At 46.5% G+C, this 25,750-nt stretch overlaps 1 protein-coding gene across 1 annotated transcript in view; it reads left to right on the top strand.

The window, feature by feature from the left end:
- Window positions 1-2,954: 2,954 nt before the first annotated feature.
- KXD1 (KxDL motif containing 1) overlaps window positions 2,955-25,750 on the top strand; it is a 61,724-nt gene continuing 38,928 nt past the window's right edge. The window contains exon 1 of the mRNA XM_077475922.1: window positions 2,955-2,977. Coding sequence (XP_077332048.1) covers window positions 2,975-2,977 — 3 coding nt within the window. The 5' untranslated portion in view covers window positions 2,955-2,974. The remainder of the gene's footprint in view (window positions 2,978-25,750) is intronic.

Here is a 25,750-nt window from a genome sequence, read left to right on the forward strand (position 1 = left end):
TTTCTTATTCAGTTTCCTTTAGATTTGCCTTCAACTGTGTAGTACAAGGGTCTGCCTGATTGCATACAAATTGAAAGTGTTTATATTTGACCTCATATTATATGGTTTTGGTAAATCTAAAGGAAATCTATAGATGAAAATTGTATAATATATGGCCAGCCTTAGATTATTCTGAAGTATAACTGCACCATCACAAAAAAAAAAGTACTTGTCCCAGTAGCCCTTTATAACAACATGATAGCACAATGATGGGTTACCTTAAAGGTCATTCCCATTTTTCAGAGCAGGTCTTCTGTTTTCAAACAGCATCCTTTATATTTGAAGTGCTTCTCTTGCACCCAAAAATGGGTACAAATGCATAGTCATGCCATGCTGTTTGAAGCTGTATTTCTCTTAAAGTGGTATTATATGCACGTTGGAATTTATTAGAACAGTCAAACAGGAGCATTCAGGAGCATTCTAAAAAGCATTCTAAAAAAGCTATGCACATTCCACACTGCAAACACTCAACTAAGATTTTAGCAACTTTGCATACAGTGAAAAAAATTGTCCACAGTATTTCTACCATCCCTAGATTTAGTCACATATTCCTTATGTATCATCTTTATGTTTTCCTTTAGATAATTATTAACTGTCACAGAAAACTTTGACCCCTCAGCCTACACTTGCTGATGGTTTTTTGCCATTGTCAGCTCAAACCACAAAGAGCAAAACTTTTTTATTAAGAACTTATTTACTGGATTAACTAAACCCTTGTACACACGGTCGGAAATTCCGACGGAAAACGTCTGATCGGACCGTGTTGTCGGATAATCCGACCATGTGTGGGCTCCATCTGACTTTTTCCGTCGGAAATGTCTGACCAACAAAGTTTGAGAGCTGGATATAAAATTTTCCGACAACATGATCCGATCAGACGAAGTCTGATCGTTTGTATAGAATTCCGATCGGACAAAGTGCCACGCATGCTCAAATCAAATTACGAGACCAAAGATATTAGCTACTAGGCTGAATGTAGTCCCGTCGGAACAAACGAATGCCATCACGTTCCGAACGATCGGATTTTCCGACAACTTTGTCTGACCATGTGTATGCAACACCAGTTTCGGCCAAAATCCGTCGGAAAAATCTGACGCATTTTGTGGTCGGAATCTCCGATTTAATATGAAAAACTTTCGGATATGGAAAAAATGGAGCCAGGCAACACTGGATGGCAAAGAACATTCAAGACAAATTGAACAGGAGATATTGGACTTGGGTACACCAATTTGGGTTAAGCAAAGTACAGTTTCATAAATGGAGTCCATTGCGGATTTGATGTAAAAAGAGCACTGTAACCTCTTCTAGCTAGCGGGAGGGGAGTATTGCAAAGTGGATTGCAGATCAGTGGTAGATGAATTGTGAAAACAACACTATTAGGTATAACTGAAGAGTCTCGAAGTGTCTTTGTGCATTTTGAGATCCATACCCTTTCCTCAGAGTCCTTGCACCCTTGCATCTCATTTTCATAAATACAAGGCAGCAAGGATTGACAAAGAATGGTGAACATTGCCATTACTGTCTGAGCACATTCATCTTTTTACTATCCTTATTCTGGGTTTATTAAAAGGTTAAATAGAAACAACTATATTGTTATAAAGGAAAACTTTTAAATTCACAGTTGCAGATTTCCTTGAACTGCCGTTATGTGCAGATCGAAGGAAAATACTTTCTTTAGCATATATGCACTAACAAATATGTTTGGTGTTATGATACCATTGTGAGTGAAGTTTTCAGCCACTGTTTCCAGGTTTCATTTATACAAGAGTTGCTGTCTGTACTCCCGATACAAAGAGTGGAACCCATTGTCAAACTGAGCCACTCTCCTGGTGCAACTTCTGTAAGAGGCATGTCCAGGGCCCCAGCTGCACCCACTGCCTGGCCTTGGTATAACAGCCTGCTGATATGTTACAAGAGCCTCTTTGAAAATGCTGATGTAACAGAAGAGACTTTAAAACAACATCATGTTTAGATGTTGTGAATATCTGGAATGGCGCAGTGAATACTCATTTGTAGCAACTTATGAGATAGAAGACAATGATAGAGAGCTAAGGAAGGTTGGGGATGTGATATGGCTACATAAGCTACCGTCCTGGATTATGCAAATCTTTGATCATCTTTATTTTGCCACCTCTAGCAATGCTTTTTTGTTTCATGAGATCTAGTTGTTGGCAGGTGGAACTGTGTAAATGTTATCACTCTCTCTGCTTTGGGTAATTTCCTGTGAGCAGACCCCTCCTCTTGCCTACAAAAGGTTTGGGAAAAGTCTATTCCTAGGGAAGCCAGCAGTGTAAGTAGAGGACTGAAGTTGTAGAAAACTGGGCAATGACTAAGGCCTTATAGGCTGAAACGCGTCAACTGATTTTATCTGCGTTTGCACATTGTGTCTTTCCAATGAAATTAAGATTTCTTAAGAGCAACAAAGGGTGTGCGGATCATCTTTTCTACTTTATTCTACTCAGCTAATGACTGTGGATCAAACACCCGGGAGCTCTGTCATTGATTTGCTATATGGATGGTAGCACTGTTTTTTCTTTTTGCACAGAAGACTGAAGTTGCCTCTCAGCGGGATGATTGGGGGGATGCCAGAGGAAGGACCAGTGGAGGCTTATAGTCTTACTAGAATATTGGCAGCATTCCCTGGAAGAGTAAGTACACTACAGCACTCCTCTTAGACTGTACGAGAATTGTGTAAAGCCTAAAAGAATCATTCAAAACAAGTTGTGCCCCTTGTTTAGCCAATGCCTGAATTTTAACCTTTAGTACCAAAACCTTTGAACCTTGGAACCTTTGACTAAAACTGTGGATGTCTGTAATCTGTTTACTACAAGTTGATGAGGTTCAGGTAAAGAAAAGGAATTCCTGGCCTCATTAGTGTCTCAGTAAAGTGAAGTATTGCATTACAGAAGATGGGAAAGCCATTTTGTATGTTGCCATGGTAAGTAGTTTTGCTCTCTTTTTTTTCAAATATTTTATTTAACCACTTTCAGACCGGACCATTTTGCTGGTCAATGACCAGAGGTCTTTTTACAGTTTGGCACTGCGCTGCTTTAAATGGTAATTGCGCGATCATGCAATGTTGTACCCAAACAAAATTTGCGTCCTTTTTTTCCCACAAATAGAGCTTTCTTTTAAAGGTATTTGACTGACTCTGCGATTTTTATTTTTTGCGATATAAACGTAAAAAGACCGCAAATTTTGAAAAAAAATGATATTTTCTACTTTTTGTTATTAGAAAAATCCAATAAACTCAATTTTAGTCATACATTTAGGCCAAAATGTATTCAGCCACATGTCTTTGGTAAAAAAAAGTCAATAACTGTATATTTATTGGTTTGCGCAAAAGTTGTCACATCTACAAACTAAGGTACATTTTCTGGAATTTTCTCATTTCTTGAGGTGCTAAAATGGCAGGGCAGTACAAAACCCCCCCAAATGACCCCATTTTGGAAAGTAGACACCCTAAGGAAATTGATAAGAGGCATGTTGAGCCCATTGAATATTTTATTTTTTTGCCTCAAGCGATTGAATAATGACAAAAAAATGTATTTATTTTTTTTACACAAAGTTGTCACTAAATGATATATTGCTCACACATGCCATGGTTATATGTGGAATTGTACCCCAAAATACATTCTGCTGCTTCTCCTGAGTACGGGGATACCACATGTGGTCGACTTTTTGTAAGCCTAGCCGCGTACGGGGCCCCGAAAGCCAAGCACCGCCTTCAGGATTTCTAAGGGCATACATTTGTAATTTCACTCTTCACTACCTATCACAGTTTTGAAGGCCATAAAATGCCAAGATGGCACAAAACACCCACAAATGACCCCATTTTAGAAAGTAGACACCCCAAGCTATTTGCTGAGAGGCATGTTGAGTCCATGGAATATTTTATATTTTGCCACAAGTTGCGGGAAAATTACAAACTTTATTTATTTTTCACAAAGTTGTCACTAAATGATGTATTGCTCACACATGCTATGGGCATATGTGAAATGACACAAAATAAATTCTGCTGCTTCTCCTGAGTACAGGGATACCACATGTGTGGGACTTTTTGGGAGCCTAGCCGCGTACGGGGCCCCGAAAACCAAGCAACGCCTTCAGGCTTTCTAAGGGTGTAAATTTTTGATTTCACTCCTCACTACCTATTACAGTTTTGAAGGCCATAAAATGCCAAGATGGCACAAAACCCCCACAATTGACCCCATTTTAGAAAGTAGACACCCCAAGCTATTTACTGAGAGGCATGTTGAGTCCATGGAATATTTTATATTTTGCCACAAGTTGCGGGAAAATTACAAACTTTTATTTATTTATTTATTTTTTCACAAAGTTGTCACTAAATGATATATTGCTCACACATGCCATGGGCATATGTGAAATGACACCCCAAAATAAATTCTGCTGCTTCTCCTGAGTACGGGGATACCACATGTGTGGGACTTTTTGGGAGCCTAGCCACATAAAGGGCCCTGAAAACCAAGCACCGCCTTCAGGATTTCTAAGGGTGTAAATTTCTGATTTCACTCCTCACTACCTATTACAGTTTTGAAGGCCATAAAATGCCAAGATGGCACAAAACCCCCACAAATGACTCCATTTTAGAAAGTAGACACCCCAAGCTATTTGCTGCGAGGCATGTTGAGTCCATGGAATATTTTATATTTTGCCACAAGTTGCGGGAAAATTACAAACTTTTATTTATTTATTTATTTTTTTCACAAAGTTGTCACTAAATGATATATTGCTCACACATGCCATGGGCATATGTGAAATGACACCCCAAAATAAATTCTGCTGCTTCTCCTGAGTACGAGGATACCACATGTGTGGGACTTTTTGGGAGCCTAGCCGCGTACGGGGCCCCGAAATCCAAGCACCGCCTTCAGGATTTCTAAGGGTGTAAATTTTTGATTTCACTCCTCACTACCTATCGCAGTTTTGAAGGCCATAAAATGCCAAAATAACACAAAACCCCCCCAAATGACCCCATTTTGGAAAGTAGACACCCCTAAATTTAGGGGTACACTAGTGAGACTCACAGGTAAAAAAGCACCTAGGCTGTCAGCGACTGTATCAAAACGCTACAAAAAAAACTGTTAGCGATCGCAGGGATCAGGCCTGACTCTGGGAACGCTGCAGTTATGTGTGTTGTGTTTTGATCGATCGATACTGCACTTGGGTGGGCTGGGCTGGGCTGGGCTTGGTGGAGGGGCTAAACGCAGGTGCTAGCAGGTATCTGGGCTGATCCCGCTAACAATGCGTTTTGGGAAACCTAAACTGCTGGCGACGCTAATATAGATCTGATCAGATACTATATTACTAAGGGAGGTGTATGCTTTGCGCGTGGGTGTTAGCGGTACTGGCACTAACCTGCCGCTGCCTGGGGCGACGCAGACCTTATCTGACCCTCAAACTTATATCACCCGCCGGGTGATCAGGGGGTTAAACCTTTATTAGGTAATAAATGGCGGGTGCCCTGAAACTATAAAAAAATAACTAATCAACCAGCGTCACCTGTAACAGTTATATGGTGATCACTGGTGAAAGGGTTAACTAGGGGGCAATCAGGGGGCTTTATGCGGTAGTATATGGGGGTCCCTGGCGCTATAAAAAGCTGCGGCGAACCTAAATACCTACCTGCCTAACTAGCGTCACCTGTGACACTAATACAGCGATCAGAAAAACGATCGCTTATTAGGCTTGGTTCATACTGGAGCGATGTGGGAACGCCGCGAATCCGTGGCGGGTTCCCGCATCGCATGCCTCCCGGCGGCAGTTCACACTGCCCTATGCGAACTGCAGGGAGTGTCAGTGAAATGTTAATGACACCCCCAGATCAGTTCGCATATCGCAGTGCGATCTGCAAACTCGGACAGGAATCGGATCGCATGGTGTGAACACCCATGCGATCCGATTCTGCTGCCGACCAAAAAAAGGGTCCCGTGCGAGTTTGCGGCGGGTGCGATGCAAATTCAGCCATACTATCTGTATGGCTGAACTCGCATCGCACAGAGATTGGATGTGATTTGCACTGCAGTGCAGTGCGAATCACATCCATTCTCATAAACCGCTGCAATGTGAACCCAGCCTTAGTGACACTGGCGACGGGGGGTGATCACGGGGTTAAACCTTTATTGGGGGTTAGGGGGTACCCTAGAGCTAAAGGGGGCTAACCCTAACTGCCCTAACAGTTATTGCAGTCACAAATGACACCAATGCAATAATAAAAAAAATAAAAAATGCAATTGGTGTCACTGTGACTGGGGGTGCAGGGGTGATTGGGGGGGTGATCGGGGGGTGAAGGGGGGGTGAAAGTGTGCCTGGCGTGTTCTACTGTATAGTGTAGTGTTTGTGCAACTCACCGATCCTCTCTCCTCGGTGCCGGAACGAAAAATACCGACACGGAGGAGAGATTACATCACTTCCTCTGCCTGTGTTTACATTACAGGAGAGGAAGTGATGTCATGCTGCAATTCCATTCGTCAGGAGCGATCGCGAGGGGGTGGCCATGAATGAATGGCCGCCCCCTCATCCCAGATCGCTCCTGCACGGAATCCGACCGCCGCTGGCACCGGGGGGGCCCCCCACCCGCGGGTAGGCAGGGACGTACATGTACGCCCATATGCCTGCCCGTGCCATTCTGTCGACGTACATCGTCGTGCGGCGGTCGGCAAGTGGTTAAACCATGAAAGTCAGTTCCAAGATATTACAGCAATAACATTCAATATACAACACGTTCCAATAAATTGCATGTGACATCTCTAAACCGTGAAGTCAAAGAGAACTATAAAGAACAACGACAGAATGTTGTTCCAGTCCAAAATAACACTTTTAACCTCTGAACATAAAAATGAAAGCTGCTTACTTCTATTTGCATTTTCACAGTAAAGAGAGAGTAGAGGAGAAAAAACGAAAGGATTAAAATAGATAAGATGCAAGGAGGGGAAAGGTGGAGGGTTAGAAGAAGGGAAAAAAAAACACAACTAAATCTTGGGAAAATTCACTACCACCAAAGCTAATTATCATGTACCAGACTGGAGGGTGAGGTGACGAAAGGGCTCCCCTTGCAGCTGAGTGCACAGTACCTCTGGAGTTGGTGACAGAAGATGCTATGCCCAGAGATACACGGGTTGCATGCAGATGAAGTTGCCTGATAGTTCCAGATGCGGGAAACCCTGGAGCAGAGAAGGTGGTCACAGCCAATGATTCCCTGGAGAAACTGGCGGATCTTTTTTTTTAATCAATAGTTTTTATTAAAGTTTAAATTTTTATCAAGACAAATGACAGAAATTATGACTAAATAACAGATCAGTCACAGTATTTAGATACATAGATAATAGTATCCAAAAATAGTAAAAAATATAATATAAAGAAACCCATATTAATTATCTCAATTATAATAGGGATAATAAAGATAACGATTGGGAGGTTATTAATACATCCATTGTGGAGACAATACACAAAAGTAATATAAATATTATCTTCATATATTTATATACTGCCAATTCAAGTAATTCAAAGATGATGAACCTAAATATATTCCCGAACACCCCTATGGGTGCTAAACTGTGTTCGGGACAGTAATAGTAACCTGTCATTTAATAGATACAAAACAAAGATTAAAATATTAGAGCGGGGTAAGCAATTTTTTAATTCAAGTTATCTAGGAACAAAGAACTCATGCAATGTTTTGGGGACTAGCCCATTTTAACCATGGCTGCCATATTTTATGAGTATGTTCTTTTTTGTGAGGCCGAAGAGTTTGAAAGACATATTAATATATATCAAAATTAGATGTTACTATAATTCTATATATTCCTAAAAGAATATTCTCTAGTTTCTATAACGCTTAAACTAAATATCTAAGTATTTATTATATGATCAGTTCACAGTTACTACCGTGTTTCCCCGAAAGTAAGACAGTGTCTTACTTTCTTTTTATCCCCAAAAGCCCCACTATGTCTTACTTTCGGGGTATGTCTTATATTGGAAAAAAATTGTCGAATTTTTTGTTTTAACCATAAAATTAACATCCTATGCCTGGCACCCCCCCCCCCCCCCCACCTTAAAATGTAAAAACACCTCACTACAAGTCCCAGCAAGCAAGGCTGCACTGCATTACAGAGGACTACAATTCCCAGAATGCAAGGCTGCACTATGGAGGACTACAAGTCCAAGCATACAAAGCTGCTATGCTCAGCAGAGGAGAACTGTAAGCCCACACAGCCCGGTATGTTGGGACTTGTAGTCCTCCTCAGATGCATCTTGCGGTTACATACCGGTAATACCGTAAGAGTTGCAGAGAATCTCTTCACACCCCCCCTCCCCCTCCCCCTCCTTGGTCTCTCTCTGTATCAGCACTGACCTGTACCGGGAGGACACAGAGCCAGTGACACCTGTCGTCAGTGATCCGGGACCTGGCGCAATAATCCCCTTCTCTGTGGTTGCGTCGCGCCGTTCTGATCAGTCTCGGGCAGCAGCTGTCACTCACAGCCGAGCAGAGTGAAGCCACCTCCCCATCCTCTTGTATGGCTACACAGTGCTGTGTATGGAGGAGGAGGAGGAGGGGGAGGCGGCTTCAGTGAAGCCGCCTCCCCCTCCTTCTCCTTTATGGACAGCACTGTGTAGCCATACAAGAGGAGGGGGAGGCGGCTTCACTCTGCTCGGCTGTGAGTAACAGCTGCTGCCCGAGACTGATCAGAACGGCGCTGTCTCTTCAGTCGGAGGGGGAGGGCGCTGGCCTGGCACCCCCCCCAGGGTGTGGCACCCTGTGCGGCCTGCACCCCCCGTCCCACTCTTAGTACGCCACTGGAGGCAGCAATACCCCCGTGTTTCCCCGAAAGTAAGACATACGTCTTACTTTCGGGGTACGGCTTATATTAGCCGACCCCTCTGAAACTCCCGATACGTCTTACAATCGGGGGTGTCTTACTTTCGGGGAAACACGGTATTAAATCATGCACACAACAATGTAGATTTTTTTTTTTTGCAAACCTATGAAAAAACAAGTTATTACTCTATTAGTAGTTATTTGGCAATATATATAGCAACAGGAAAAAATAAATAAATAAATAAATAAAATTAATAAAAAAAATAAAAAAAAAGGAGAGAAGAAAAAAAATAAAAATAAAAGAGTAAAGAAAAAAAGATTTTCCAAGAGTCAGCAGTAATCCACTCAAAGGTATTGAGCATCAAACCAGACCGTATATGTCAGTAATGCATTTAACAGGCAGGAGTAGTTCATTTGTATTTAATTCTATTTTGTTCACGTTTTTGTCCAAAGTGGAAAAAATTAGGTTTTTCCTTCAAGGCAGGGGTGTTATGTGGAAGATCAACTATAATACCCCATGTTTGGAGTAATTGCATGCCATCTTCAATGGTAGATATAGCAAAATGTTTCCCGTGGTAAGTGGTCAAGATAGTGGCTGGATGTCTCCATTTGTATGTGATCTTATGATTAGATAATGCCTTTGTTACAGTTTTGAGCTGTCTTCTCATTTGTAGTGTAAATTGCGAGAGATTGGCGAATAATTGTATATCTGAGTATGGTGGTGGCAGAGTAGTTAGCTCCCTCGCTTTGGAGAGAATTTGCTCTTTAGCTTGATAAAAATGAATTTGCAGAATAACATTTCTGGGAATTGATTCTTCTAGATGTTTTGGTTTGGGAATTCTATGAATACGATCGATTGTAAGTTCAATCGGCGATAATTCTGGCAATAATGTAGAAAATAGTGTATTTGCATAGTTACGTAAGTCCATAGGTAGAACTGACTCTGGTATTCCTCTCATTTTAATGTTGTTTCGACGTGAGTGGTCCTCGAGATCTGCCAATTTCATCTTGACCCACATGGAATCATCTTTTTGTTCTGTACATGCATCCACTAGCTCATTTACTGTTTCAGTGCATTCCTCCATTTTGTTTTCAACGTATTGCAGTCTATCATCCATATGTTTCATATCAAGAGAATGAATTAATGAATGAATGAAATACTTGTATAGCGCACAATGCGAACTGAATCGCCTCTAGGCGCTGTGGCGAGCTTTGATCATCTGCTAAAAGAGGAAGGTCTTGAGTTTTTTCCTAAAAGCCAGGTGATTTTCTTCCAGGCGAATGTTGATTGGTAGAGCATTCCATAGCCGAGGCCCTTGGACAGCGAATCTCCGATCCCCCTTGGATTTATACCGGGCTTTGGGCACGAGGAGGAGGTTTTTGTTGGCTGATCGAAGACTGCGGTTTGGTGTGTAATGATTTATTTTCTCCACAAGAGAGAATTTATGAAACATGGAGGATAGATTAGCTATAATAGATGATTGTAATGACACAAGCATTTCTTTCAGTGTGGTATCTAGTACTGGCTGACCTGATGTTGGGAAAGCAGCTATAGATGTCTGTAATGAGGACATAGCATTATCACTATGCAGAGCTGTGTTCAAAGTATCAGCTGCCTGACAAGATGAATCCAGCTTCATCCGCGATTTTGCGGGTCCCTGAGATGTTGGAGATAGTTGAGAGGAGCCATTAGAATATGAGGATGATAATTCCTCATCCATTTCAGGTAGATGGCTATCAGAAAGGTTTGTGTGAGTTTTATTATTTTTCCTCACAGCTAGGGCGGCGCCATCTTGGATTTTAGTCAGCTCACTGCTCTGTTTAAATGTAAATGATGACAGCTTTTTTGGTCCCCTTTCTTGTCCTCTTTTGCGAGACATTATTGCCCCTACTGTCCCAGGAGTACTGCAGAATATTTAGGTATGTTTTTAGTGGAAAATACCTGCCTGTTTTTTGCTGTTAAACGGCCGGCTGTGGAGAGCTCTAGGCTTAAGCAGCCATCTTCTTCAGCGCGCAAGCCACGCCCCCTGAAAACTGGCGGATCTTGACAGATGGGTAAGCGGAAAGCAACGCCAGATGCAGGCTGAGGGTCAAACACTGGTAGTCAGTCAGGAGGAGAGGCAGGAAGCGTAGTCGGGATCAAGCCAGGGTCAAACACAGGATGTCAATCTGGAACAGGCAGAAGCAGGTCCGTGAATCAAGCCAAGTTCAGAGCCAGGAGAGAAGCCAGAGCATGTCAGGGGTAGTGATGGCCGAACGGTTCGCCCGGCGGTCGTTTCGCGGCGAATTTCCGACTTTCGCCGTCCGCGGGTTCGAACGCCTTTTTCCGTCGTTCGCCCCGGCGGACTTACGTGTTTAATGTATACAAGAACTTTAACCTTTCGTGACACGTTTATCATGTGTTACAGGACAACCAATTGAGACATGACAGCTCATGGACACTTGGACATTCCCCCTAACCTATAAATACACCCGATCCGGTGGCCATTTTACATTCTTTCTTCTGTCACTGTAGGGAAAGGATCCTGTGTGGAGTAGGGACAGAGAAAACGCTAGCTATTTGGTACACAAAAGTTCTTTTCAGGACTGGTATAGGTGTTAGGTCAGCAGCCTGAGTTTCTTTTGTCAGTTTAGATAAAGGGACAGAGCGCTGTATGCTGCTATTTTAGGGACAGCTCAGCCAGATTAGTCTTTCTTCATCATCATCATCATCATCATCATTAGCTGTTACTATCAGGTCCACAAAAGAGCTGTTCCAGCTAATCGTTCCAGCCTACTCTTTTTTGCCAATTTGTATAGGGACAGGCAGGAAGCAGTGTTGTCAGGCAGTGAGGATAATTTTAAAGACTTGCTGTTACTATTAGTTCCACAAAGGTTCTTTTCAGGACTGGTATCAGTGGTACGGTAATAGGCTTGTACACGTATAATATTCTTTCTTCCAAATATAGAAAGAATATTATACTTGACTGCTGCCCTTCTGCTGCAGTCTGCTAATCATTCACAACTCACTTGTTCCACAAAGCTCTTTATCAGGACTGGTAACTTGGTCTGTCTAGGGTGCTACGGTACATAGGCTTGGGTGCGGTACAGTCTGCTGTTCTGTAAGGACCGCTATCGGTCCACAATAGATAGGGTTGCCGTGCACTACTGCTGACCGCTGCCCTATACTGCAGCAGTCCTTCAGCGGTATAGGGACTGACGCACAGTCTGCTAAACACTAATACACAACCTGCTTGGTCCACAAAAGTTCTTATAAGGACTGGTAACTTGGTATAGGGTGCTACGGTACATAGGCCTGAGTGCGTTACAGTCTGCTGTTCTGTAAGGACCGCTATCGGTCCACAATACATAGGGTTGCCGTGCACTACTGCTGACCGCTGCCCTATACTGCAGCAGTCCTTCATTGGTATAGGGACTGACGTACAGTCTGCTAATCACTAACACACAACCTGCTTGGTCCACAAAAGTTCTTATAAGGACTGGTAACTTGGTATAGGGTGCTACGGTACATAGGCCTGAGTGCAGTACAGTCTGCTGTTCTGTAAGGACCGCTATCGGTCCACAATACATAGGGTTGCCGTGCACTACTGCTGACCGCTGCCCTATACTGCAGCAGTCCTTCATTGGTATAGGGACTGACGTACAGTCTGCTAATCACTAACACACAACCTGCTTGGTCCACAAAAGTTCTTATAAGGACTGGTAACTTGGTATAGGGTGCTACGGTACATAGGCCTGAGTGCGTTACAGTCTGCTGTTCTGTAAGGACCGCTATCGGTCCACAATACATAGGGTTGCCGTGCACTACTGCTGACCGCTGCCCTATACTGCAGCAGTCCTTCATTGGTATAGGGACTGACGTACAGTCTGCTAATCACTAACACACAACCTGCTTGGTCCACAAAAGTTCTTATAAGGACTGGTAACTTGGTATAGGGTGCTACGGTACATAGGCCTGAGTGCAGTACAGTCTGCTGTTCTGTAAGGACCGCTATCGGTCCACAATACATAGGGTTGCCGTGCACTACTGCTGACCGCTGCCCTATACTGCAGCAGTCCTTCAGCGGTATAGGGACTGACGCACAGTCTGCTAATCACTAACACACAACCTGCTTGGTCCACAAAAGTTCTTATAAGGACTGGTAACTTGGTATAGGGTGCTACGGTACATAGGCCTGAGTGCGTTACAGTCTGCTGTTCTGTAAGGACCGCTATCGGTCCACAATACATAGGGTTGCCGTGCACTACTGCTGACCGCTGCCCTATACTGCAGCAGTCCTTCAGCGGTATAGGGACTGACGCACAGTCTGCTAATCACTAACACACAACCTGCTTGGTCCACAAAAGTTCTTATAAGGACTGGTAACTTGGTATAGGGTGCTACGGTACATAGGCCTGAGTGCGTTACAGTCTGCTGTTCTGTAAGGACCGCTATCGGTCCACAATACATAGGGTTGCCGTGCACTACTGCTGACCGCTGCCCTATACTGCAGCAGTCCTTCAGCGGTATAGGGACTGACGCACAGTCTGCTAATCACTAACACACAACCTGCTTGGTCCACAAAAGTTCTTATAAGGACTGGTAACTTGGTATAGGGTGCTACGGTACATAGGCCTGAGTGCAGTACAGTCTGCTGTTCTGTAAGGACCGCTATCGGTCCACAATACATAGGGTTGACGTGCACTACTGCTGACCGCTGCCCTATACTGCAGCAGTCCTTCAGCGGTATAGGGACTGACGCACAGTCTGCTAATCACTAACACACAACCTGCTTGGTCCACAAAAGTTCTTATAAGGACTGGTAACTTGGTATAGGGTGCTACGGTACATAGGCCTGAGTGCGTTACAGTCTGCTGTTCTGTAAGGACCGCTATCGGTCCACAATACATAGGGTTGCCGTGCACTACTGCTGACCGCTGCCCTATACTGCAGCAGTCCTTCATTGGTATAGGGACTGACGTACAGTCTGCTAATCACTAACACACAACCTGCTTGGTCCACAAAAGTTCTTATAAGGACTGGTAACTTGGTATAGGGTGCTACGGTACATAGGCCTGAGTGCGTTACAGTCTGCTGTTCTGTAAGGACCGCTATCGGTCCACAATACATAGGGTTGCCGTGCACTACTGCTGACCGCTGCCCTATACTGCAGCAGTCCTTCATTGGTATAGGGACTGACGTACAGTCTGCTAATCACTAACACACAACCTGCTTGGTCCACAAAAGTTCTTATAAGGACTGGTAACTTGGTATAGGGTGCTACGGTACATAGGCCTGAGTGCAGTACAGTCTGCTGTTCTGTAAGGACCGCTATCGGTCCACAATACATAGGGTTGCCGTGCACTACTGCTGACCGCTGCCCTATACTGCAGCAGTCCTTCAGCGGTATAGGGACTGACGCACAGTCTGCTAATCACTAACACACAACCTGCTTGGTCCACAAAAGTTCTTATAAGGACTGGTAACTTGGTATAGGGTGCTACGGTACATAGGCCTGAGTGCGTTACAGTCTGCTGTTCTGTAAGGACCGCTATCGGTCCACAATACATAGGGTTGCCGTGCACTACTGCTGACCGCTGCCCTATACTGCAGCAGTCCTTCATTGGTATAGGGACTGACGTACAGTCTGCTAATCACTAACACACAACCTGCTTGGTCCACAAAAGTTCTTATAAGGACTGGTAACTTGGTATAGGGTGCTACGGTACATAGGCCTGAGTGCAGTACAGTCTGCTGTTCTGTAAGGACCGCTATCGGTCCACAATACATAGGGTTGACGTGCACTACTGCTGACCGCTGCCCTATACTGCAGCAGTCCTTCAGCGGTATAGGGACTGACGCACAGTCTGCTAATCACTAACACACAACCTGCTTGGTCCACAAAAGTTCTTATAAGGACTGGTAACTTGGTATAGGGTGCTACGGTACATAGGCCTGAGTGCGTTACAGTCTGCTGTTCTGTAAGGACCGCTATCGGTCCACAATACATAGGGTTGCCGTGCACTACTGCTGACCGCTGCCCTATACTGCAGCAGTCCTTCATTGGTATAGGGACTGACGTACAGTCTGCTAATCACTAACACACAACCTGCTTGGTCCACAAAAGTTCTTATAAGGACTGGTAACTTGGTATAGGGTGCTACGGTACATAGGCCTGAGTGCGTTACAGTCTGCTGTTCTGTAAGGACCGCTATCGGTCCACAATACATAGGGTTGCCGTGCACTACTGCTGACCGCTGCCCTATACTGCAGCAGTCCTTCATTGGTATAGGGACTGACGTACAGTCTGCTAATCACTAACACACAACCTGCTTGGTCCACAAAAGTTCTTATAAGGACTGGTAACTTGGTATAGGGTGCTACGGTACATAGGCCTGAGTGCAGTACAGTCTGCTGTTCTGTAAGGACCGCTATCGGTCCACAATACATAGGGTTGACGTGCACTACTGCTGACCGCTGCCCTATACTGCAGCAGTCCTTCAGCGGTATAGGGACTGACGCACAGTCTGCTAATCACTAACACACAACCTGCTTGGTCCACAAAAGTTCTTATAAGGACTGGTAACTTGGTATAGGGTGCTACGGTACATAGGCCTGAGTGCGTTACAGTCTGCTGTTCTGTAAGGACCGCTATCGGTCCACAATACATAGGGTTGCCGTGCACTACTGCTGACCGCTGCCCTATACTGCAGCAGTCCTTCATTGGTATAGGGACTGACGTACAGTCTGCTAATCACTAACACACAACCTGCTTGGTCCACAAAAGTTCTTATAAGGACTGGTAACTTGGTATAGGGTGCTACGGTACATAGGCCTGAGTGCAGTACAGTCTGCTGTTCTGTAAGGACCGCTATTGGTCCACAATACATAGGGTTGACGTGCACTACTGCTGACCGCTGCCCTATACTGCAGCAGTCCTTCAGCGGTATAGGGACTGACGTACAGTCTGCTAATCACTAACACACAACCTGCTTGGTCCACAAAAGTTCTTATAAGGACTGGTAACTTGGTATAGGGTGCTACGGTACATAGGCCTGAGTGCGTTACAGTCTGCTGTTCTGTAAGGACCGCTATCGGTCCACAATACATAGGGTTGCCGTGCACTACTGCTGACCGCTGCCCTATACTGCAGCAGTCCTTCATTGGTATAGGGACTGACGTACAGTCTGCTAATCACTAACACACAACCTGCTTGGTCCACAAAAGTTCTTATAAGGACTGGTAACTTGGTATAGGGTGCTACGGTACATAGGCCTGAGTGCAGTACAGTCTGCTGTTCTGTAAGGACCGCTATCGGTCCACAATACATAGGGTTGACGTGCACTACTGCTGACCGCTGCCCTATACTGCAGCAGTCCTTCAGCGGTATAGGGACTGACGTACAGTCTGCTAATCACTAACACACAACCTGCTTGGTCCACAAAAGTTCTTATAAGGACTGGTAACTTGGTATAGGGTGCTACGGTACATAGGCCTGAGTGCGTTACAGTCTGCTGTTCTGTAAGGACCGCTATCGGTCCACAATACATAGGGTTGCCGTGCACTACTGCTGACCGCTGCCCTATACTGCAGCAGTCCTTCATTGGTATAGGGACTGACGTACAGTCTGCTAATCACTAACACACAACCTGCTTGGTCCACAAAAGTTCTTATAAGGACTGGTAACTTGGTATAGGGTGCTACGGTACATAGGCCTGAGTGCGTTACAGTCTGCTGTTCTGTAAGGACCGCTATCGGTCCACAATACATAGGGTTGCCGTGCACTACTGCTGACCGCTGCCCTATACTGCAGCAGTCCTTCAGCGGTATAGGGACTAAGAGTTTTGTCACAGGGTGATTTAAAAAATGACAGGCAGAGGAAGAGGCAGGCCCTTCCGCAGGGGTGGTAGGGGTAGGGCAGGAGCAACAGCCTTGAGCCAAAGTGGGAAGTTGCAGAAGGTGCGTTCAATTACTTTAAAGGACGCACCAGACTTGGTTGAGTGGCTCACTCAGCCTTATTCTTCTGCACCCTCCTCATCCTCTCGATCTGCACCCTCTTCTTCACTCTCTGCTATGTGCACCCCCAAAGACACTACCACCAACAACACCACCACCACCACATACCTTCCGCTTGAGTGCAAATGGGGGCCTTCATGCTCCAGTGTTTTAATAGGGACCCCCGTATAAAAAGCATGAGGGTCAAGGACCAGTACTGGGTGGCAACGTACTTAGATCCCCGGTACAAACACAAAATGGCGGAAATGTTACCGCCGTCGCAGAGGGCTGTCAGAATGCAGCACTTCCAGGCCTTGCTTCGAGAAATGCTGCATTCTGCTTTTGCGTGCGCTGGCAGAGGAGCAATTCCCACTCCCAGAGAAGGATTTGCGGGTACCAATCCAACAGCGCCTGCAAGAAGAGGCCGGTTTGAAGATGTGTTGGTGACTTCGGATATGAGGTCATTCTTTCAGCCGACCCATCGACAGGTGTCATCCGGATCCAGCATCAGGGAACGCCTAGACCGTCAGGTGTCCGACTACATTGGGTTAACGGCCGATGTGGACGCTCTGAGGAGTGATGAACCCCTAGACTACTGGGTGGGCAGGCTTGACCTCTGGCCAGAGCTTGCCCAATTTGCAATCGAACTGTTGGCTTGCCCCTCATCCAGTGTCCTGTCCGAAAGGACGTTCAGCGCAGCAGGGGGGATTGTGACCGATAAGCGTACTCGCCTAGCTCACCACAGTGTTAACTACCTCACATTTCTAAAAATGAATGAGGCATGGATCTCGGAGGAATTCAACACATGTGATCAGTAGACCATGTATATGTCTATAAACAATTTTTGGAATCAAGCACACAGACCTTCTTAATTCATTTGGCTCACTTCCCTGACCCAAAAAAGCACACCGTACTATATGCCCCTACCCTCCTCTTTGAAGAGGTTGAGCGGTGTCATATTTCTACTGGGGCTGCTTATTATGAGGGGTTCCCACCATCCCTGTGCTGTGCTGACTTCCTCCTGGGTGTTCTTATTATGAGGGGCTCCCACCATCCCTGTGCTGTGCTGACTTCCTCCTGGGGGTTCTTATTATGAGGGGCTCCCACCATCCCTGTGCTGTGCTGACTTCCTCCTGGGGGTTCTTATTATGAGGGGATCACACCATCCCTGTGCTGTGCTGACTTCCTCCAGGGGCTGCTTACGGTGCTGCTGTCAGCGCTGTATGTCACGGAGCTGCTGTCAGCGCTGTATGTCACGGAGCTGCTGTCAGCGCTGTATGTCACGGAGCTGCTGTCAGCGCTGTATGTCACGGAGCTGCTGTCAGCGCTGTATGTCACGGAGCTGCTGTCAGCGCTGTATGTCACGGAGCTGCTGTCAGCGCTGTATGTCACGGAGCTGCTGTCAGCGCTGTATGTCACGGAGCTGCTGTCAGCGCTGTATGTCACGGAGCTGCTGTCAGCGCTGTATGTCACGGTGCTGCTGTCAGCGCTGTATGTCACGGAGCTGCTGTCAGCGCTGTATGTCACGGAGCTGCTGTCAGCGCTGTATGTCACGGTGCTGCTGTCAGCGCTGTATGTCACGGAGCTGCTGTCAGCGCTGTATGTCACGGAGCTGCTGTCAGCGCTGTATGTCACGGAGCTGCTGTCAGCGCTGTATGTCACGGAGCTGCTGTCAGCGCTGTATGTCACGGAGCTGCTGTCAGCGCTGTATGTCACGGTGCTGCTGTCAGCGCTGTATGTCACGGAGCTGCTGTCAGCGCTGTATGTCACGGAGCTGCTGTCAGTGCTGTATGTCACGGAGCTGCTGTCAGCGCTGTATGTCACGGTGCTGCTGTCAGCGCTGTATGTCACGGAGCTGCTGTCAGCGCTGTATGTCACGGAGCTGCTGTCAGCGCTGTATGTCACGGTGCTGCTGTCAGCGCTGTATGTCACGGAGCTGCTGTCAGCGCTGTATGTCACGGAGCTGCTGTCAGCGCTGTATGTCACGGAGCTGCTGTCAGCGCTGTATGTCACGGAGCTGCTGTCAGCGCTGTATGTCACGGAGCTGCTGTCAGCGCTGTATGTCACGGTGCTGCTGTCAGCGCTGTATGTCACGGAGCTGCTGTCAGCGCTGTATGTCACGGAGCTGCTGTCAGTGCTGTATGTCACGGAGCTGCTGTCAGCGCTGTATGTCACGGAGCTGCTGTCAGCGCTGTATGTCACGGAGCTGCTGTCAGCGCTGTATGTCACGGTGCTGCTGTCAGCGCTGTATGTCACGGAGCTGCTGTCAGCGCTGTATGTCACGGAGCTGCTGTCAGTGCTGTATGTCACGGAGCTGCTGTCAGCGCTGTATGTCACGGAGCTGCTGTCAGCGCTGTATGTCACGGAGCTGCTGTCAGCGCTGTATGTCACGGTGCTGCTGTCAGCGCTGTATGTCACGGAGCTACTGTCAGCGCTGTATGTCACGGAGCTGCTGTCAGCGCTGTATGTCACGGAGCTGCTGTCAGCGCTGTATGTCACGGAGCTGCTGTCAGCGCTGTATGTCACGGAGCTGCTGTCAGCGCTGTATGTCACGGTGCTGATGTCAGTGCTCTGTATTACGGTGCTGCTGTCAGTGCTCTGTATCTCCTGCACCCTCTTGTTTGCCTACCCTGGTCCCTGACCTTCCCTCTCCTCCATTGCCTTCATTAGCTCCATAGTCCTGAATTGTCAGAACAATTTCCCAAATAAAAAAAAAATGCTTGTAGTTATCGATCCCAAATTCACCTCATACATGTATTATGCTATTGTCCAGGTGGTGGGACTACGTGCTACCCCCTAATAATTACCCCGTGGCCGCAAATTCGACCTAAAGGTTTGCGAAATTCGCCTCCCATTGAAGTCAATGGAGCCCGCGGCGAACGGTCGTTTTCGCGAACGTTTGTGCCCGTTCGCGTTTCGCGTTCGCGAAACGTCCCGTCGGAAGTTCGTCCATCACTAGTCAGGGGTAAGCCGGGTCGGTAACAGGTAATCAAACAGGAGCACAAGGCACAGGAACACAGGATGCAAGGCTGATAATAATCCAGCAATTTGTGAGAGACACTGGTGTCCTTATATAGGCCAGTATACACGGGTAATTAGCACGCTTTGCGTACGCGCATTCACAGTCGCCTGACGAAGTGCGAATTAGTCTCCACATCTTGGACTACTTTTCGTGTTGGTGCTGTGTAGAGAGTAGATCCTCCATCTTATTTATTTTCTCTACTTTACGTAGCCAGCAGTTGATAGTTGGATCCTGTGGATTCTTACAATTGAGGGGTATGCACGATTTAGCAGCGTTTAGTAGGTGACGTACAATAGTTTTTTTGTGGGATGGACGTAGCATGTAACAAGAAAAAGTTAATTGTTGAATCATTTTCCCAACTTCCTTCTAGAAGTGTGTTTGGGCATGACCAGAAAATCTGTAACATTGTTCCCTCTTCCTGCTGACACTGCCAGCATCGGCCATCCACATTGGGGTAAAGTTTATGTACCAACTGAGAAATACGATACCACCTCGTCAGAATTTTAAAATTGGTTTCTTGCATTTTGGTACAGATGGGTTTTGCTCTCTTTTAAATGTTTTTTTATATATGGGATACTAGATCCCATGAATGTTTATGTTGAGTACAGATCAGCCAGAGCTGGGCAATAGCCTCCTACCACCAGGGTCATAGCTCAAATAGGCAGATTTTTCGATACAACCCATTCCATCTTTACAGTTGCCTGTAAGGGTGTTATCTGTTACAAAATGAAAGTTACTGGTAGAATTGCAGAAACTGAGAATCAAATGTAAGCACAGGAGAGGTATTATTCGAGAGGCCTGTTCCATTTGTATGCATCACTTTGACAATGTTTGCCTGCACCAGTCTTGAACTCTTGTCATAGCCAAGTAATATAAAAGTGGTTCAGAGTTCCATTTCCACAGACCCTGTCTTATTCTTGTGAGAAATAGACACGTGCACGGCCGAAAAATTTGTAAGTTTTCATTTCGTTCGTTTTTTGTGTTTTTTCCGGAAATTCGAAGATTCGGAAATTCGAAAGTTAGAAATCCAAAAATTTGAAAGAACAAAAATCCAAAAAATCTAAATAATAACTAACAATCTAACTAATAATAACTAATTATTAAATTATAGGTATTGGAATTTCCTTTCAAATGTGGCTGGTAGTGAACATAACGAATACACATTTATCTGAAATTACGAATTACCCGAAATAACCAATGCCGCATCTAAAGAAATGGAACATAACGAAATAATAATAAATAATAATACATTTTTATTATTATTATTATTGTTATTTATTATTATTATTAATTTGTTACGTTACATTTGTTTAGATACAGCATTCGTTATTACAGATAATTCATAACTTCAGATATATTCCTATTCATTACATTCACAGCCAAATTTGAAAGGAAATTCCAATACCTATAATTTAATAGTTAGTAATAGTTAAGTAATTATATGTTAGTTATTATTTTAAATTTTCAAATTTTCGGGTTTTTTGAATTTTCTGATTTTCGAATTTCCGAATTTTTGAATGTCGAATTCCTGAATTTTCAAATATTCGGAAACATTCGGAAATTCTAATATTTCCGAATTAACGAATTTGCCAAAACGAATTCGGACCTGATACCAGTGCTGGATCATCTTCAGCTTGTTCCTGAGATTCCTGACCACTGTTGTACCTGTTACCTTGTTCCTGATTACCCAGGCTTGCTTGACTACTCTTCTGAATCATCCCTGCTTACTACTTACCTAGATTTATTATGCTAACCTCGGCTTGGATCTTCCTTCTGTTCCTGTACCTCCTTGCCAGCCAGTTGCCAACCTTGCCTGTTTCTGACGTGCAGTATTCCTACATACCTGCTTGGCTTCCGCTGAACACCTTCGGTGACCAATCTACACTTCGTCCTCCGTGAGGATCCAGTGTCTTCAAGTCTCAATCTTCAACCTGCAGGCACCTGCACACTTTTGCTGCCTCAGCACTCCCTGTCCTCACTTCCAGGGGTGTTGTGACCGGAACCGTGCAAGAGGCCACCCCCAAAGTATATGCCTCTATAGTGTGTACTTGTCTCAATAAAGAGTAAGTGTATAAGTGTAATTTCAGTCTGCTGCTTTATTCCTCTGCTATCAGCATGAATCACTTCAACAAGTTTTCTTGAGACCAAGAGAAAAAAGGTGACAGGGGAGGAAGCTCCAGCTGATTGACAGCTCTGTTCCTGTGTGAAGGGGGTGTGTTCCGTTCCCTCCAATCATCTCTCAGAGCTTTCTTCACTGAGCTCTGCAGTGTGTCATTTCAGCTCTCTTCTCTTTCTGACAGCTCAGACAAGCTTTATATTCTGCACTTTGAATATATGTAGAAAAGTAAGGATTTCTGATGTAGGAGGATTTGTTTCATCTCTGTGTATCACCTGAGGCTAGTCACTTCACTGGGTATTTGTAAGGGTTTACAACCACTTTAAAGTGTTTGTTACCCCATCATTTCATATTCCTGGTATGTGTCTGTTGTACCATATACTTGTATTAAAAAGTATCCTGTTCTTATTACATTGCTTCCTTTGTGTGAAATACCTGGTGATCCTGCTGGTCCCCTTCCCCTAGGCATGAAAGCTCAATTTTCAGCTTTCAGCACTCTTACAGTTTGAATGACAAACTGACCTTTCTAGGCATGGAAGCTCAACCATCCCAGCATGGTCAGTTTTCTGGCTGTCCTGGGAGTTCATCTTGCCTGTCCTCTAATGGCCAAAACTTGTGCTGACACGTCCCCCTGCACAGCGCTTCACTGGGAAAATCAGTCCTGTTCTGTGGAGTACTTGACAGATCTGTAAGATATGCGACTGTGAGACCACGACTTGGATAATATCCCCCTTCTTGGAGGGGATACGTGCCTGCTGGTAGAGCACCTTGTCCTGAGATTCTAGACAGTCTTAATGTCTCAAGATAGCTCGAGCAACAGGGGCCAACTTCTGACACTCTCGGGAAACGGGCCTGTACTTTCCGGGAGAGGTATCACTGTACCTGTATCAGGTCTTCGTCTTTCTGCTGGATCAGTGCCCACTCTTCTCGACTTTAAAGTTCAGCAACCTTGGTTGGTGGGTCCCTGTCTTATTCCTTGATGTCCTCTCGATTACAGTCTGTGTCTTCCCTGGGTGCTCCACCAGGAACTGGGGCAAGGCATAGGCGTGCCCATTAGGCTTCCCTGGCTCCAATATTTTTTTCGCTACCTTCAGCTACAGCATGCTTATCTGTCACAATTTCGTGCCTTGTCAGTCGAGCCTCAATCTTCAGTTTTGGAAAGCTTTCTGCTGGATGACTCACTGTCTAAGTATTGTGCCAAGCGAGAGAATACCCCATACAGATGTTTAAACCTGTTCTTCAAATGTCCTGAAAAAGATGACGATATCATCGAGATAAACTAACACAGTCTCGAAGTCCCCATGTCACGGTCGTTCCACCACCCCGGTCACCCAAGTAAGACTTACCCGCAGGTTCCCGGTATGAGGGGATCGTCGGTGCCTTCGGACGCGGGTTGGCGCTAACGAACGCACGCGAGTGCACATAGTCCCCAACAGGCGCACGCGGGTGCGCGTTGACACGAGCGGGCGCACGCGGGTGCGCGACGAGCCGAACGGGCGTACGCGGGTACGCGGGGTCACGAACGGGAGCACGGTCACCCGCGGGGATACGTAGACGTACCGTGCGACCGTTCTTGGCGCCCAGTTGCCTACTTAAGGGACCTGCTCCTGCTCCTCTGTGCTGTCCCGTCTGCAGCTTTCCCGTGACTCCTGCTATCTGTTCCTGTGTGTGTGTTCCTGATTCTGTACCCGGCCTGTTCCTGGACTTTGCCTGTTTGCCGCCTGCCTCCGACCCTTTTGCCTGATTGACCACGCTTCTGCCTTCTGCCTTGTACCTCTGCTGCCCGATTGTTGCCGACCCAGCTCGTCCCTGACTACTTCTGCCAGTCTGCCTACGCACCTGCTCTGACTACTACTTCCGCAGCTCCTGCCTGCTCACCTGTGCCTGCCGTCCAGCAGTTCCTGTCCGGCATCCTGCGCTGGTTGCACCCTCTGCTCCGGTCCACCATCTGCTCCGGTCTTCTCTACCAGCTGACCAGTCTGGCACTTGTGCCCTCTGGACTCCTGAATCCCTGTTCCCATCTCCAGGGGCTCTCGAGCCGGGGCTTACGAGGCGCCGCTCCCTGCACGCTTGGGCTCTCCAACCAGGTACGGGACAGTACGGGACAGCCATGTCCGAGCCCTCGCAGGGAGCGTCTCCGATGGATGAACTGTGCCACCATCTAGCCGGCCTCACCCAGGCCGTGAAGAACCTGCAAGAGGGTTATGGTCGTTTGGAGGAACGGGTTCAAGCCCTATCTGCTGCAGCTCCAGTTGCCTCGGGATCTCCAGGTCCCCCTTCAGTGGTCATGTTGCCGCCAGAGCCAAGGGTCCCTACACCAGACCGTTTTTCCGGCAACCGGAATAAATTTAGGGCCTTCCGGAATTCCTGCGAGCTCTTCTTCGCCCTTCAGCCCCGGACCTTTTCTCTTGAGGCTACGAAAGTAGGGTTCGTTATCTCCTTACTTACCGACGAACCCCAGGCCTGGGCACATCGCCTCCTTGAACGAAAAGACCCCTGTCTGGACTCCTTAGATGTCTTCTTCCAAGCCATGTCTCGTCTTTATGAGGACCCCCAGCTCGCAGCCACCGCAGAAGCAGCTTTGCATGCACTCCAGCAAGGTCGCAGGCCAGTAGAGGACTATGTGTCTGAGTTCAGGCGCTGGAGCGCCGACACAGAGTGGAACAGCTCAGCTCTCCGTTACCAGTTCCGCATGGGACTCTCGGAGGCTTTGAAGGACGAACTGGCCCGTGTAGGAACTCCTGAGACCCTGGAAGCGCTCATCGACCTCTCTGTCCAGATCGATAGGCGGTTAAGAGAGCGTCGTCTGGAGCGCTCTTCTTCCACCTCGCGCCCAGTCTGGATGATGCCACGGGTTCCAAGTGCCAATCCACCGGTTCTTCCTGATCCTTCTTCTCCGGATTTATCGGAACCCATGCAGCTGGGATTACTACGTTCACCTCTGACCCCCGAAGAGCGCCAACGCCGAAGATCTGGTAACCTGTGCCTCTACTGCGGAGGATCTGGACATTATGTTCGCACTTGCCCCGCCAAGTCGCGTAAGTGCCTGCTTATACCTCCCGCCTCTCCTCCTACTACGCCTAGTACCAGTACCATCTCTCACCTGGCTGTGCCTCTTCTTTTACAGTTCTCCGGCAAGACTATCCGCGTCAACGCGATCATTGACTCTGGGGCCTGTAGCGGTTTTATGGACCTATCCTTCGCCCTGAAGAACAACATTCCCCTTCGGCCCAGGGCCAAGGAACTTCCAATCTATTTGGCCGACGGTTCCTCTCTGAGATCCGGACCTGTAACCCAGGAAACATCTCCCCTTCTTGCCACCATCACGGGGGACCACCAGGAGCACCTGTGTCTGGACATTATCGAGTCTCCCCTCTTTCCCATAATCCTTGGCATACCCTGGTTGAAGGCCCACAATACCCTGATAAACTGGTTCACTGGAAAAATCGAGTTTCCATCTGCCTACTGTCATCAGTATTGCCTTCCAGCCATCAAGACGGACCCTCCTTCCCTGCTCTGCTTGGAGACAGACACCGAAACCCGACTGGCAGTGCCCGAAGTCTATCACCAATTTTTGGATGTTTTTAGTAAGAAGGGCGCAGAGACTCTACCTCCCCACAGACTATATGATTGCCCGATAGACTTGCTTCCGGGAGCGGAGATTCCCTTCGGGAGAATCTTTCCCCTATCTGAGACCGAGCTGGGAGCTCTAAAGACCTACCTGGACGATAATTTAAAGAAGGGCTTTATCCAACCTTC

This window comes from Lithobates pipiens, unplaced genomic scaffold, assembly GCF_037356315.1.
Source record: "Lithobates pipiens isolate NorthernLeopardFrog02 unplaced genomic scaffold, aLitPip1_a1.2 Scaffold_13, whole genome shotgun sequence".
In the NCBI taxonomy this organism is placed as follows: Eukaryota; Metazoa; Chordata; class Amphibia; order Anura; family Ranidae; genus Lithobates; species Lithobates pipiens.